Source organism: Ziziphus jujuba, chromosome 1 (genome assembly GCF_031755915.1).
Source record: "Ziziphus jujuba cultivar Dongzao chromosome 1, ASM3175591v1".
Taxonomy (NCBI): domain Eukaryota; kingdom Viridiplantae; phylum Streptophyta; class Magnoliopsida; order Rosales; family Rhamnaceae; genus Ziziphus; species Ziziphus jujuba.
The window spans coordinates 41,830,250-41,844,839 of NC_083379.1; the positions used below are offsets into that span (position 1 = coordinate 41,830,250).

The 14,590-nt window shown below is 37.8% G+C and overlaps 2 protein-coding genes and 1 long non-coding RNA gene across 3 annotated transcripts; 1 reads left to right on the plus strand and 2 right to left on the minus strand.

The window, feature by feature from the left end:
• Nucleotides 1-399: 399 nt before the first annotated feature.
• Nucleotides 400-2,247, plus strand: LOC132800215 (uncharacterized). The gene is made up of 3 exons (XR_009635089.1): nt 400-647; nt 799-849; nt 1,593-2,247. It is a non-coding gene; the product is annotated as an uncharacterized LOC132800215 (long non-coding RNA).
• Nucleotides 2,248-4,614: 2,367 nt separating this feature from the next.
• Nucleotides 4,615-5,568, minus strand: LOC132800366 (uncharacterized). The gene is made up of 4 exons (XM_060813883.1): nt 5,479-5,568; nt 5,270-5,398; nt 4,927-5,189; nt 4,615-4,809 (listed from the first exon to the last, which is right to left on the minus strand). The coding sequence occupies exons 1-4, from the start codon at nt 5,518-5,520 to the stop codon at nt 4,671-4,673; spliced, it is 573 nt and encodes a 190-aa protein (XP_060669866.1). The 5' UTR covers nt 5,521-5,568; the 3' UTR covers nt 4,615-4,670.
• A 6,721-nt stretch (nt 5,569-12,289) lies between these two features.
• LOC107435931 (protein NODULATION SIGNALING PATHWAY 1) lies at nt 12,290-14,257 on the minus strand. The gene has a single exon (XM_016047560.4). The coding sequence runs from the start codon at nt 14,159-14,161 to the stop codon at nt 12,497-12,499; it is 1,665 nt and encodes a 554-aa protein (XP_015903046.3). The 5' UTR covers nt 14,162-14,257; the 3' UTR covers nt 12,290-12,496.
• Between the last annotated feature and the right edge of the window lie 333 nt (nt 14,258-14,590).

Here is a 14,590-nt window from a genome sequence, read left to right on the forward strand (position 1 = left end):
CCCTCCAATCTTTTAAAATCCCAAAATACCCTTATGTGTTTTTTTTTTTTATATGTTTTTTTCTTTCCTTTCTTCGACTTTTCCCCTCCATCTCTTTATCCATAACCAGACCTTAGGAGCCCTCTGTTTCCTTTCATGAATCGGCCGGATTGTAAGCGTGGAGACTACGCGTTTTGAAGGAGATGGTGAAGAGGCGACTCAGAGAGAAAACTGCAGGATTTTAGAGAGCCCTAGGAGCAGAAGCAGAAGCAACAGGTAGGCAACAGCTCTAATTTTGATTTTCTGTTAGTGGTGTTGGGATTTTTTTTTTTTTGGGAGAAATTGTGAAAGTTGTGTTCTGGTTTTTTTTTTTTTAAATAACGGTGGTGGTAGGCATTTCTTGCTGAGAGATATGTATGATGATATGATGCTGGATGGAGTACAGCCAAGTAGGGATACATTCCATTCTGTCATCAGTTAGTGGAAAGGTGCTTTCATGTTTGTTATCATGGACTTTCATTCTTTCTGGAATTTTCCGTTTGGTTGATTTTGTTTTGTTGCAGGTGGATAAGTAAAATGCTCATTTCTTTGGTGTTACGATCAACGAGCAACAAGCCGAGTGTGGTATTGTAGAAAGAGTTACTTCAAATGCACAAAGCAAATTTAAGGTATGTATATTTCATATTTTTGCATTTAAATTGTTTATATACCATGTTTGATGACTATGAACTCTCTCTCTCTCTCTCTCTCTGCATCTGCATTTTCTTTTGTGTTGCTGGTGTGACATTAAATTTATAATCTAATTGCTTTATTTTCCAGTTACTTTATTTCGAGCAAGATGTGAATGGCGGTTATGGTTTGGCCCTACAGGTACCATATCTTCTTTCCTATTGTGTCTGCAATCCATTTTCCATTTTATAGTGCATATGGTTTTTGCATTCTGAAAGCTGTCATGGTTGTTTAAAAAATTTGAAGCATAGATGGAGTCAACAGTGCCAATGATCATATACAATTGGTAGAAATGTTTTGTAATAATCTTGTCATGTTAAACTTTCTGCTGTTATATCCTTCAATTTCTAAGTATTATGCGTCTCTAATTTATTTTCAAAGCATAAAATTATGGCTGTGAAATTGTGATTTTAAATATCACACATGGGTAGAACTTAAAATTAGTAACCTACCTGTGCATGTGACAATGATGCTCAACTTCTCTTTTCAAGTGAATGTCATTGCATTGTTTCAAGTGGTCAAGTGGTATTGGTGTGGCATTTCAATGTATTTCTGTTCAGTCCTCTGACCTCATTCCCAAGGGCTTTCTTACTTGCAATTTGACTACAATCCTTTAAACAATTGACTTATATAATTGTACTATGATTTTATGTAGCATGCTTCTTTTTATTTTACTTTGGTTCAGCAAATCTTTACCTTTAGTCAATAATTTTGTCATATGGAAATGCTTTTTTTCCCCCCACCCCTCATCAAGCCATCTAAATTTCAATATATATCATTGACACACAAAAATCATGACAGTCAATTGCCTATTTAATTAAAATTCATTTAGCAGAATCTCTTCCTATGCACATGCATTTGACATTAGTGTGGTCTCTTTACAGATGGATAATTGATCCTCCTCTGGAGGTCAATGTACCATCAAAACGCACACCATGGCCTGATGCCCCTCCTGAACTCCCTACCAATGAAAATGTAGTGTTGGGCATCCAAGAGCATGCTGTAAAGCATCCTACAAAGACCCGCACATCTAGATCAAAGAGACGAAGCAAGAGAAAGCATGACACAAGAACGGTGGACACACAGGTTGCTTCAAAGCATTCTGAACAAATTTGAAAATCTTAGCACGAAGACGGCTAGAGATGCATGCTGCTGTGTGAATTTTAGGCATCATTCTTCAGCATCATAAAAAAATTTGAATTGCAAAGGCTTATTAGCACAGAGGCAGATGGCCTAACCTGGCATATGTGAAAAGAATTCTTCACGCTGGGCCAGTTGATAACAGGCATTGGAGTTTGAATTTTCACTTAATTTTTCACAAATTTTTTCTTTCTTTTATATATTTTTGTTTGGGATATCAGGATTCTGGTTCAGCATGAGGTATGCTAGCAAAGTCTTGCCGTGTCTGCTACCTTGTAGGACTTTGTATCCAATATGTTTCGAATCTTATACATAATCTTGGAACATAGGAATTATAGAGTTGTGTTCAGCTGGATTTTCGTAGAAAAAAAGATACCAAAATGTAATAAACAAAAAAGAAAAAAAAAAAAAGGAAACTTCCATATTTGTGAAAGGATCCAATTTCTTCCATATTCAGATTTTGTTTTTAGTTTTTGTACATGATTCTCTTGTCAATAACTGTTCACCATCGGTAATTCCCGAGGAAATCGTCGGTAAACTACAAATACCCTCTGGAAAAATTACCGACAGTTTCATCGATAATTCCCGATGGTGTACAGTACGGCATATTTTGCCAATTTTTTGGACCCCACAAGGCCCCTAATGTGTGTTGAATGAAAAAACATGCAAAACATGGATTCTATAATTGTACTAAGGAGAGAAAATCAAAAAAATTCATAAAAGTGTATCAAAGTTTGCAAAAAATTGATGACTGTTAACCCTCGGGAAATTACCGACGAAACTGTCGGGAAACTACAAATGCCCCCTGGAAAAATTACCGACAGTTTCGTCGGTAATTGCCCGAGGATGTACAGTACGTATTGTTTTGCCAATTTTTTTTACCCCACAAGGCCCCTAAGGTGTGTTGAATTAAAAAACATGCAAAACATGGATTTTATAATTGTACTAAGGAGAGAAAATCAAAAAATTTCATAAAAGTGTATCAAAGTTTGCAAAAAATTGATGACTGTTCACCCTCGGGAAATTACCGACGAAACTGTCGGGAAACTACAAATGCCCTCTGGAAAAATTACCGATAGTTTCATCGGTAATTTTCCGAGGGTGAACAGTCAACAATTTTTTGCAAACTTTGATACACTTTTATGAAATTTTTTGATTTTATCTCTTTAGTACAATTATAGAATCCATGTTTTGCATGTTTTTTCATTCAACACACCTTAGGGGCCTTGTGGGGTAAAAACAATTGGCAAAACAATACGTACTGTACACCCTCGGGAAAGTACCGACGAAACTGTCGGTAATTTTTCCAGAGGGCATTTGTAGTTTCCCGACAGTTTCGTCGGTAATTTCCCGAGGGGGAACAGTCATCAATTTTTTGCAAACTTTGATACACTTTTATGAAATTTTTTGATTTTCTCTCCTTAGTACAATTATAGAATCCATGTTTAGCATGTTTTTTCATTCAACACACCTTAGGGGCCTTGTGGGGTAAAAAAAATTGGCAAAAACATACGTACTGTACATCCTCGGGAACTTACCGACGAAACTGTCGATAATTTTTCCAGGGGGCATTTGTAGTTTCCCGACAGTTTCGTCGGTAATTTCCCGAGGGTTAACAGTCATCAATTTTTTGCAAACTTTGATACACTTTTATGAAATTTTTTGATTTTCTCTCCTTAGTACAATTATAGAATCCATGTTTTGCATGCTTTTTCATTCAACACACCTTAGGGGCCTTGTGGGGTAAAAAAAATTGGCAAAACAATACGTACTGTACACCCTCGGGAAATTACCAACGAAACTGTCGGTAATTTTTCCAGAGGGCATTTGTAGTTTCCCGACAGTTTCGTCGGTAATTTCCCGAGGGTGAGCAGTCATCAATTTTTTGCAAACTTTGATACACTTTTATGAAATTTTTTGATTTTCTCTCCTTAGTACAATTAGAGAATCCATGTTTTGCATGTTTTTTCATTCAACACACCTTAAGGGGCTTGTGGGGTAAAAAAAATTGGCAAAACAATACGTATTGTACACCCTCGGGAAATTACCAACGAAACTGTCGGTAATTTTTCCAGAGGGCATTTGTAGTTTCCCGACAGTTTCGTCGGTAATTTCCCGAGGGTGAGCAGTCATCAATTTTTTGCAAACTTTGATACACTTTTATGAAATTTTTTGATTTTCTCTCCTTAGTACAATTAGAGAATCCATGTTTTGCATGTTTTTTCATTCAACACACCTTAAGGGGCTTGTGGGGTAAAAAAAATTGGCAAAATAATACGTACTGTACACCCTCGGGAAATTACCAACGAAACTGTCGGTAATTTTTCCTGAAGGAATTTAGTGGTTATCGACGATTTCCTCGGGAATTACCGAGGGTGAACAGTCATCAATTTGTTTGCAAAATTTGATATACTTTTATGAAATTTTGGGATTTTCTCTCCTTAGTACAATTTTAGAATCCCTATTTGCCATGTTTTTGCATTCAACACACATTATGGAACTTGTGGGGCTCAACAAATTGGTAAAACTTGATGGACTGTACACATTCGGAAATTACCGACGAAACCGTCGGTAATTTTTCCAGGGTTTATTTGTTGGTTACGAAAAAGCATTTCTGTAATTACCGATTGTGAATTGGGAATTATCGATGCACCATCGATAATCATCTTTCCTTTAATTTTTACCACAACCGAGGGTTTTTTTTTATCTTTTATCTTTTATCTTTTTTTTTCAACGGTTGTCATTAGTAAAGATAGGTTCAGTCTATTAAGATAACATTAGTATAACATTAGTATAGACCGTCATAACATTAAACATACGATCTACATTGAAAGTTTATTAAAGTACAAATCAACAGCATATTTTTTTCTAAAAAACATAATGTCTTGCGGACCAAATGAAGGGTTCTCCTCACTACTCATGTACTCAATAAATTTCAGAGCGTAGACGCCACAATCACCCCTGCAGAATAGCATTAATGATTAGCATTAATGAAAACCAACTACGTGTATTTTCACACGTAACCACAATAAAAAACAGCAGCAATACAAGTTGTTTGAAATGACAACACATTCATACCCATTATCTTGGCGGGGTGCATCTTTGATCATGGTCATCGTGAATGGATCTAAAGTGGGAGACACGTCCGGATTCTTCCCGTAATATCCCCCATCCCTCAATAGGTAAGGCAGCATATACGTAAGGCATTCCGCATTCTTCAACTCTCTATTCTGGACATATTTATTTCCCATATTTGGATCGTATAAATCAATATGCCGGGCCTTCAAGTCCACACATGCTGCCAACCAATGCGCGCCTCCATTGTTGACAGGGATGTACACCTGCAAATTAGAACATAACCTCATTATCCACAAAATGGGAAACTTAGTGAGAATTTTTTTCAATATATGTATGGACTTACATAATCACATATCCGCCACGACACGCTAGGTTTGGGTGACCTCCCACGCACATAGTTACAAAGGGTTGCATCACATGAATATGTGCTACGAGATGCGCTCCATATGGGATAACGCCCTTTGATGGATGACTGCCAAATAATGAAATATATACAATATAAAATATCATCAATATAACATTAAGCAACGCAGTAGCATCCCATCATCTTACCCAAAATAACACGTCTAATATGGCACAGGTGTTGGTGAACATCTTCTCATTATCAAACCGTCTTTTTCGTATGAAATACAAAATAGTGTCAATATGCTGCAAAACCACATTAAAGGAAATAAGTAACAAGTGCGAGGTGATAAATAAAACATCATTCCAAACATAGGACCACAATGATTTTGCATGAACATAAAACATATAACTTACATCAGAATTCAACCATCCTTCATCGGTCAGTAGCTCAGCAAAAAATTCCTTTCCCACCGTCATATAAGATGTACACACGGTTGCTTCCTTCGGTGCCACCCTATACCACTCATCAAACGCCCTCTCCTTTGATGCATCAATAGGTCGAGTAAGATTAAATTTGACCTTCTTTTTACACGGGTCGGTGTAAGGAGAGATGACGTGATGTGACTGGTGGTAAACTCGACCGAATCGGCTTGTATCACCAACGTTATGCTTCCGATCTTCCACCTCAATCTCAGCTGATTGGTCATGATGTGGACTGTCAGCTGAAGCACCAATATCCCACCCGAAATGTAAAGGCCGATATGGCACCAAAGCCCAGGAATCCTCCACATAGGGTCCTCCAGGTACGATAGGCTCAACCGGTGTATTACAATCATCATCCTCCTTCCTACCATTGGAACCGTCTATGGGTGCATCAAATTCTTCAGCTTGCTCTCCAACAGACGGTGCCACAGGGGATGATGGTCTAACCGAAGATGACGGTGAATGGCTATGCATATGATGCTCGGCCTGCAAAACACAATGATTATTTTTGCAGTTCCCAAACTCTAACAACAAATAATTGCTGAATTACAATATGTAATTTAATAATGCTGAAGCACTAAAGTAAAGTATACTAAGTTGTCTAAATGATACCTGATGCTTTTGTTGGTCAATAACAGAACTAAGCATCTTCCTTAACGCTGCCATCTCTTTATTTAATTCATCAACTTTTGCCTCCAAGCAAGCAAGCTAATCAATATCAATATCCAAAACATAAGTCAACATATATTAGTACAACATATGAAATACAAATTTGCGTGCAAGTAATAATTGCATACCCTGAAATTAGAATCTGGAGGGCCACTAGAATGCTCCCCAGCTTTGGACGCATCTTTAGCTCTAACATCTTTAGCGCCAACTATTGGTGCTACAATTGGAGGTGACGTGTAGCGAACTTCATGTATGTCAACTGCTATTGTTCGCCAGTAATCCATAGTCTTCTCCTCATCGGTAGCATCTAACGTCCAGTGCACAACATACTACATGCAATGAAGAAAGGAAAAAAAAGTAAATTTGGAAACTGACTATGGTAATGTAACTTGAATGTAGTCGTACCATGTAGTCTAAACAAAATTTGCCTTACATTGCTATTGGAGGAGAACCAATTATGGACAGCAAAATGGTTCGGTTGCCTTGGAGTATGCCATCCAAGGATCCTCGGACAACGGGTTTCCAACCGGTCGGCAAATTGGTTACCAAAATCAGGGATTGCTTCAAACCCCCACACCTACAAAATACAAATTATAGGTTATTAAATATAAATTTTAAGTAAACGCTACATGTATTAAATATATTACCGTACCTGAAACACCAATGGAAAACCTTTTAGGTCATAATACTGTGATATATTCTTTACTGCACGTCCTCGTCCTCGTAGCTGGAATGCATTGTGGAATGAGTTGATCGTCTCCTTGTAGCTCAGAATGCCCCAAGGGTAGGAATTAAATACGTCGAGATCAGCAACCAAATCAATGAATTTTTTTTTATTTGAACCTTCGGATCCATTCCGAGTACACCATGAACTAAGAAATATAGTAATGCAATTCTAACAGCATCCCAATCATCCACAAAAAGTGTATCCTTGAATAGTCGTTCCAGTTCGGGCGGTTTCAAGTCACTCCTGTCATCTAGCAACCTCGTGCGTAGCTCATTTCCTTTGGAAATTTGCAAATCATACATCGAAGGGTATGTATAAACTTTAACCCACTAATGAGTGCGAATTCCCACTTCGTAAACCGCACTGCAGATCTGCTGAAGTTAAACTCCAGTACTTCTGGATTGTTGGACTCAACTTGTCTGCAAAGTAGGTGATGCACTAACTGACCAGAGAACCGGAGGTTCTTCATGTCAAGTAAGTGTCCAAAACATGTTTGTCTATACTTTTCGAGCTGCTCACTTGTGAGGACACTTGTAATTACTTTGTTCGCCCCTATTGGATTCCCGAATGAATGTGCCCTACCTTTATTTATATCGGCATCCTGCAACATCCGTTCCTTTGGAGCATCGATGGGCTGCAATATGAATTACATAAATGGAACTGACATCAACGATTTAATCATACCCTATTTTTCCACCCTAACTTGATAATAATAATTTCCAACTAAATCTTAAGACATATGGGTTCACATTTTTGCACAAGTGGTAATTACCGATGAAACCATCGGTAATCAACCTACAATGAACTAAAAAAAAAGCCCGATGGCCTATCGGCAATTACCGATGGCCATCGGGTGAAGTTTTTCTTCAGTTTTCACATTCATGAATAAATACTGTCACATGTCTTATCATTTACCGCACAAAACAACCTAAATGAATATAAAACTTACCGTATCAGATGGGGGAGAGGAAAGTGGAACGTGCCCTCGAAGTTTGGTGCTTTCCATCTCAGATTTGGATTTCTTCCTAGTAGTACGTTGACGCTTAGAGTTGGGTGCTGCTGCTGTGCTACCACCGCGTCTCTTACTTTCCACCTTCTTAACTCCCTTCTTCGGTTGACGTCGCAAGTTCCTCTTTGGTGCCATTATAAAGTACAACCTACAAATGTACATTGACAACATTAATAAACTTTTATCTACCTTTAACAACATTGTCAACTATGTATACATACATGTATAAATATCCGCAATCCTCAATTTCATACGCTCTCTTCCTAAGGATATTGTGCATGCCATAACATTTACTGAACATTTAATGTATAGCAGTGTGCATGCCATCTAAATATTTCTTTCTTCTTCTTCTTTAATTTTTTATTTTTTTCTTTTGTGGGGATAAAGTGTTTGCGTGTTTGCTTCTAGCTAACCATGTACCTAAAATTTTATGCATCGATCTTCTCTCTCTCTTTCTCTCTCTCTCTCTCTCTCTATATATATATATATATATATATATATATATATATCTATACCTTTAGAAAGTACTAACTCTGGAATTCTCAACTTCAATTCTAATTAATCATAAAGTATTTTTCTCTTTTCTCCTGGTCAAGGGCCACCACCAGGAAATCCAAATCCGGGTTGGGGCGCACCAACAGGGAACCAAGGGAAATGGGGAAGCGAACGGAATCATAATGCAGATAGATACTCAAATCAGAGGGATAGAGGATCTCACGGTGGGGATTCTGGTTATGGTGGGGGTAATAAACCTTGGAACAGGCAGTCATCTTTTGGTAATGGAGGGGGAGGGGGAGGGGGAGGTTCTTCAAGGCCTCCGTTTAAGGGACAGAGAGTTTGCAAGTATCATGAGAGTGGTCATTGCAAGAAGGGTGATTCTTGTGATTATATGCACACTTGAGAGGTTTTAGTTTTAACATATCCATAGCAATAGCATCAGCCAGCAGAGGAAGAGCACTTTGATACTATACAGTTTATTCCCCATTGGAGAGTTTTGACATGTATAAGCATTTTTTCTTTTCTATTTTATTTGTAGAACAAAGTGCAGTCTTCTAGTAGTCGGCGACCTCACTTCTTTTTGCTCTCTCTCTCTCTCTCTCTCTCTCTCTGATATATATATATATATTATGGTAATTTAAGGGTTTCAGCATGTGTTGGAATTTGTGGAAAGGATGGGTATGTTGATGTTGCTGCTTGTAAGGGTCCTTTTGGTCTTAGTCAACAACTGTTAAAACATATTACCTTTATCTAGACAGGATGCTTTTATGCTTTTTGGATCAAATAAACGCCATCCTAGTTTTCATACATATTTGTGACCCAAAATTCATAATATATTTCATTATTTTGTATATGAATACAAGGAAAAAAATCTAATAGGGAATTCTTGACGGTATTACATTCCTTTATGAATTACTATTAATTTCTCTCTCTCTCTCTTTCTCTCATTCTTTCCCAAAAAATACCCAAAAAAAATAATCATAAAGTATTTCTCTCATTTTTTCTCTAATTAATTTCTCTCTCTCTCTCTCTCTCTCTCTCTCTCTCTCTTTCTCTCTTTCTCTTATCTTCAATTCTATATATATATCTATACCCAAAAAAAAACATTTTTTATAAAAATTTAAAAAAAAAAAAAAAAACGACGTGTCGTCTGGGTGTCGTTCATCCCAGACGACATGTCGTTCAATCCATCTTCAACCCTTGTCCGGGTCGACCCAAACCCGCCTAAACCAGCACGACCCGATTCTTGACCCGTTTATTTCTTCCACCTCCGGCCACCGATCAAGGCCAAACCGGTCCCATTTTTTTCCTCTCTTCATTTCCTACTAATGCCCAATATCAATCTATCCTAAATCTTCAAAAAATAAACCCACCTAAACCACTACCGACCCGATTCTTCACCGGGTTATTTCTTCCACCTCCGGCCACTGATCAAGGCCAAACCGGTCCCATTTTTTTCCTCTCTTCATTTCCTACTAATGCCCAATATAAATCTATCCTAAATCTTCAAAAAATATAAACACAAAAATTATAAATAAAAACCCACTCCACGGCAACGAAAGAAATAAACATAAAGCCAAATCCACACAAAAACAACCCACACCAGTCCCACGGCAACAAATAAAGAAAGAGATTCAACCAATTACCTTATTCCCTGTGCTGAGGTGAGATCCTAATGTTTGCCTTTTCCACGATAGCTTTGGTTTGGTTGTTTGTATTTGTGTGTTCGTGTATAAAGCCGTTTGTTTGCTTTTTTTGTATTTTTGTATTTGTGAAAGTGTAAAGACGTTTAGAAAAGGAATAGTTTATTTTTGTTTGGTTTTAAAAATAAAAGGATATGTAAGTAATTGTTTTTTATTTGAGGGTTATAAGGGATATTAAGGGGTAGATAAAAAAAGAAATGAATTGAGGGGGAAAAATTCATGAAGCTCGGTCCTACAGGGGTATTGGGCCAAATTCCCCGCGGAATTATCATCGAATTACCTAATAAATCTGAATGAGCCAATTGTTTCATTTCAAAGTCAAACGAATCTCTACGGCCCAACCTCAATGGAAATTTCTAGTCATAAAACTAATCTAGTTGCGTTTTCATAGTTGAAGGATTTAATAATTTACCCAAAAAAAAAAAAAAAAAAAAAAGAAGAAGTTGAAGGATTTTAATATTTCATAAATTTTATATGTTAATAGGTCAATTTCATATAACGTCATCCTTAACTTAATTTAATTTAATTCTTTTTCTAAATTTTTGTTCAGCAGCATTAATTATCCAATCAATTTGTTTACTTGCATTATATAGCCATATTCTATATAGAATACAAATTGGAAAATCATATATATATATATATATATATATCACTATTATGTTATAATTCTCTTTTTGTTAGAAAGAAAATGTATCAAATAAATTTGAAGCCGGACTGTAACAGAAATACTAGATAAACCTTTTTTGTTTCCTAAAAAACTAGTCAAATTCTTAAATTTTGGAAAAAAAGAAGCTAGTAGACATGTCTACTTTAACTGTTGTTCTGACTATCAATGGCTATGGTATCCAACTTCGAAAGGGAACAAAAGGAGACAGGCTGCCCTTTCCACCATAATCCAATAACACACTCTTCATCTTTCTCCTACACTCTCATCACCCATTTACTGTCCTATTTACTCAGAAAAACTCAACAGCCCCATCAATTGCATCCTTACCAAACACCTTCTCCACAAACCCCGCTTCTCTTATTTCTCTGGCACCAATTCTCTTTCCCTTCACTCATCTCTCGCCAGCTTTTCAATGCCTTTACGGCCTCCTCTTCCATCCACTTCCTCATGAGTATTCGGTTCCATCCAATCAATTCTGATGGATTATTCTTTGGTATGTTATGAATGCTAATCTGCTGAGTCTCTCTGTATATATTGTCTCTTATTTTGTCATATATGTATATATAAAATGTTTCCGTTTACATAGAGTGTGACAGGAGGCAAGTGGACACTTTTAGGCTTTAGTTTTGGTTTTCACCGTGAACGAGCCACGTGGCATAAAATGAACGGTACCAGCCTAACCTTGAATTTTACGAAGTGTTTACCTGACTCACTTCCTAGACTTTCTGGTTTCAAAATTACTTACTTATTGAGTGTTTGACAGGTATTTTGGGCCGCCGGCTTTCTTATAGAATCATTGCGAAAAAATATAAGACTGTTTTGTATTTTCCTTGAAGAAACACAATTGATAATATCTAGTAGCATTATAATACTGTTTTGTATTTTCACATTGTTGACCTTCTCATTTTTGTTCTACATATGATATAATGATTCACATGGGCCGTCCATTGAGTTTCTGCATCCTAGAATTACTATCATTGATTATGTGTGAGGCGCACAAGCATTGGCAATAATCTTACGTTTTAAATTAACTAAATCCCAATGTCACAATTTAGTATATTGCCTAATTTCTTGATATTGATTACAATAAATTCAAAATATTTTCCCCTGCATCTAACCAAATTGCGTCCCAAAAATCAACTTTAACAAGTTTTCCTGTCACCACATCATTTTCCAATATCCTACTATAATTCTCATCAGCAAACGTACCCAAAAAAAATAAAAATAAAAAATAAAAAAAAATAAAAAAAATTCAAGAAGTAACAAAACCATGCTTATGAAATCAAAGCCATAGTAAATGTAGCGTAGCAAAAACTATCCTTTCTGTGTAACTAATGAAGGGGCTTTCAAAACAGAACCAAGCATAAAAAGCAAAAATCAAAAGAATGCAAAACCTGAACATACATGTTTTTATAGATTTTGGAATAAGAGAAAGCAAGAAAACATATATCCCTACTATAAACCGTTTTTTAACAGTCATCAACTTTGATACCCAACTTCCACAGTGAACAAAAAGAAACAGGTTGGCCTTTCCACCATAATCCCACATACCCATCTTTCTCTTCCGTTCTCATCTCCCAATTATTATCATACTTCCTCAACAAAGCTCTACCTCCATCAATGGCATCTTCCCCAAGAATCTCTCCCACAAACCCTGCTCCTCTCATTCTCTCACACCATTTCTCTTTCACTTCATTCATCTCACACCTGTTTGTCAGAACCTTTGCTGCTTCCCCTTCCATCAGCCTTCTCTCATCGCTCTCTCGGCCTTTGAACGCCGAGCTCGTCGAGTCCAAAAACTTCCATAAGTAATCCACTCTCCTTGAAAACCCTGTGGCAAAATCCCCACAACTGTTGCAGCTACATTCTGCATTGTTCTCGCTTAGGATCACACCCTTTGGCCCCATGTTTCTCAGTGCTTTCAAGAACTCTGTTCTTTCGTCCGGCGAACTGTGGTTGAGGTGGTGGAGCCTAAACTGTGCGCAAACTATCAAAGTCTCATCCGGCGAGGAATTGATGACTTGGGAATTCAGTACCTGCAATGGTTGGTTGTCCAGCCGGTTGATCTGTAAATTGATGTTCATGGATTTTGCAAAACCAAGAAGCCTAGGGGAGAGATTATCTCCCGGTGGACCTATTGAGAATGGGGTTTCCATTTTCTGGTCGTTGACAGTGCCGGAAATTACAGTGATGCGAACCAGTGGAGGAGGACCACCTGATCGGCGAGTCAAGGCCTCGAGCAGAGTAGGCCATTGCACACCATGAGAAACACCAACATCAAGAATGTGAAGGTTTCGCTTTTGGTCAGATTCTTCTGATAGGATTTGGAGGATAGAAGAGTTCGCTATGTTATTTGGGAAGGCGAACCAGGGGCTAACCTCGTAGAATTTCAGTAAAGATTTCTGAAAGAAACGTGGTTCGGCAGAAGTGAAACTAACATATCCTTCTGACGCAGAGCAAGAAGAAGCAGAGGAGGAGGACAAATGGTGGGTCAACGCCCGGAGGCCGTGAGCTGCGAGCCTGTGGTTGGCATCGCCGGTGGAAGATGCGAGCTCATGAAGAACATAGATAAGGTGTTGAACCCGATTCGGATTTCCAGCTGTTATGGCGGTTGCACAAGGATTGAGCAACTGCTCTGCCCATCTTCCCTCTTTGACGTTACCGTTATTACAGGTATTCCCTGTAGCTTTTCCCGAGCCTTTCTTGTTTCCTCCTGATTTCTTAGGAGGAGGAACCACTTCTTGAGCTGCAACAACGTCTCCATCTTCTGGCTGGTTGATCCGCCGCCCTTGATTCATCTTCTGATTCTGATGGTTTCGTGATGTTTTAGGAATTGGGTAATCCGAGGCTTTTCGTTTCTTGGATGAATTTGGAGAAGGAACATGAGTAGAAATGGGGGGATTTGCAGGAGCTGTGCTAATATCGGTAGCAATGGCAGGTGGACTATTGATAGAAGCAACTCTTGCGTTGATCAGATCATGGGTTATGTCTTGACTTTCATCCCACCAATGGTAGCCGTTGATCTCCCCGGTATTGTAAGGATCATCCAAGAAAGGAAGGAATGAAACTGAATCTTCAAGCCAGTCCAAGATATGATCTGAAGCAGAATTTGGCTCAGGCTCTTCAATGGTCATTATGTCTGATAGGAATGTATGTTTGTGAAAGATAGATAGAAGAAACAGATACTTGGGGAAGGCAGCGTTTGGTCAATGACTAAAGGGCACATAGGATTAGGCAGACACAATTTCACAAAATTAAAAAAAAAAAAAAAAAAAATAATGACGATAAAATAATAAAATGGGGACAAATAGTGTTAGAACAAAGGGACAAGAAAGGGCATTTTACCAAGTGCTGGTGTGCTGTTAATTTGGAAGATGTGATGTTTTATTAAGAGGGGGTTTTATTTTCAAAGAAAGTAGGAAAATGGTGTCCTTTTCTTTGTTTTGGGCGGTTGTGCTTATTGTTTTGTATGTCATGGTGGTTGAGATCTGCAAATGGGAGTTGGATTGGAGAGAAATGTGGGGGTAGATTGTGATTTGTGATAGGGGGAGTTGAAGTTAAAT

Coding starts and splice junctions, on each gene's coding strand:
- LOC132800366 (XM_060813883.1), bottom strand. CDS start 5,520: ATGTTCACCAACACCTGTGCCATATTAGACGTGTTATTTTGG. Junction 5,399..5,478: donor TATTAGACGTGTTATTTTGG/GTAAGATGATGG, acceptor ATTATTTGGCAG/TCATCCATCAAAGGGCGTTA. Junction 4,810..4,926: donor GCACCCCGCCAAGATAATGG/GTATGAATGTGT, acceptor GCTATTCTGCAG/GGGTGATTGTGGCGTCTACG.
- LOC107435931 (XM_016047560.4), bottom strand. CDS start 14,161: ATGACCATTGAAGAGCCTGAGCCAAATTCTGCTTCAGATCATATCTTG.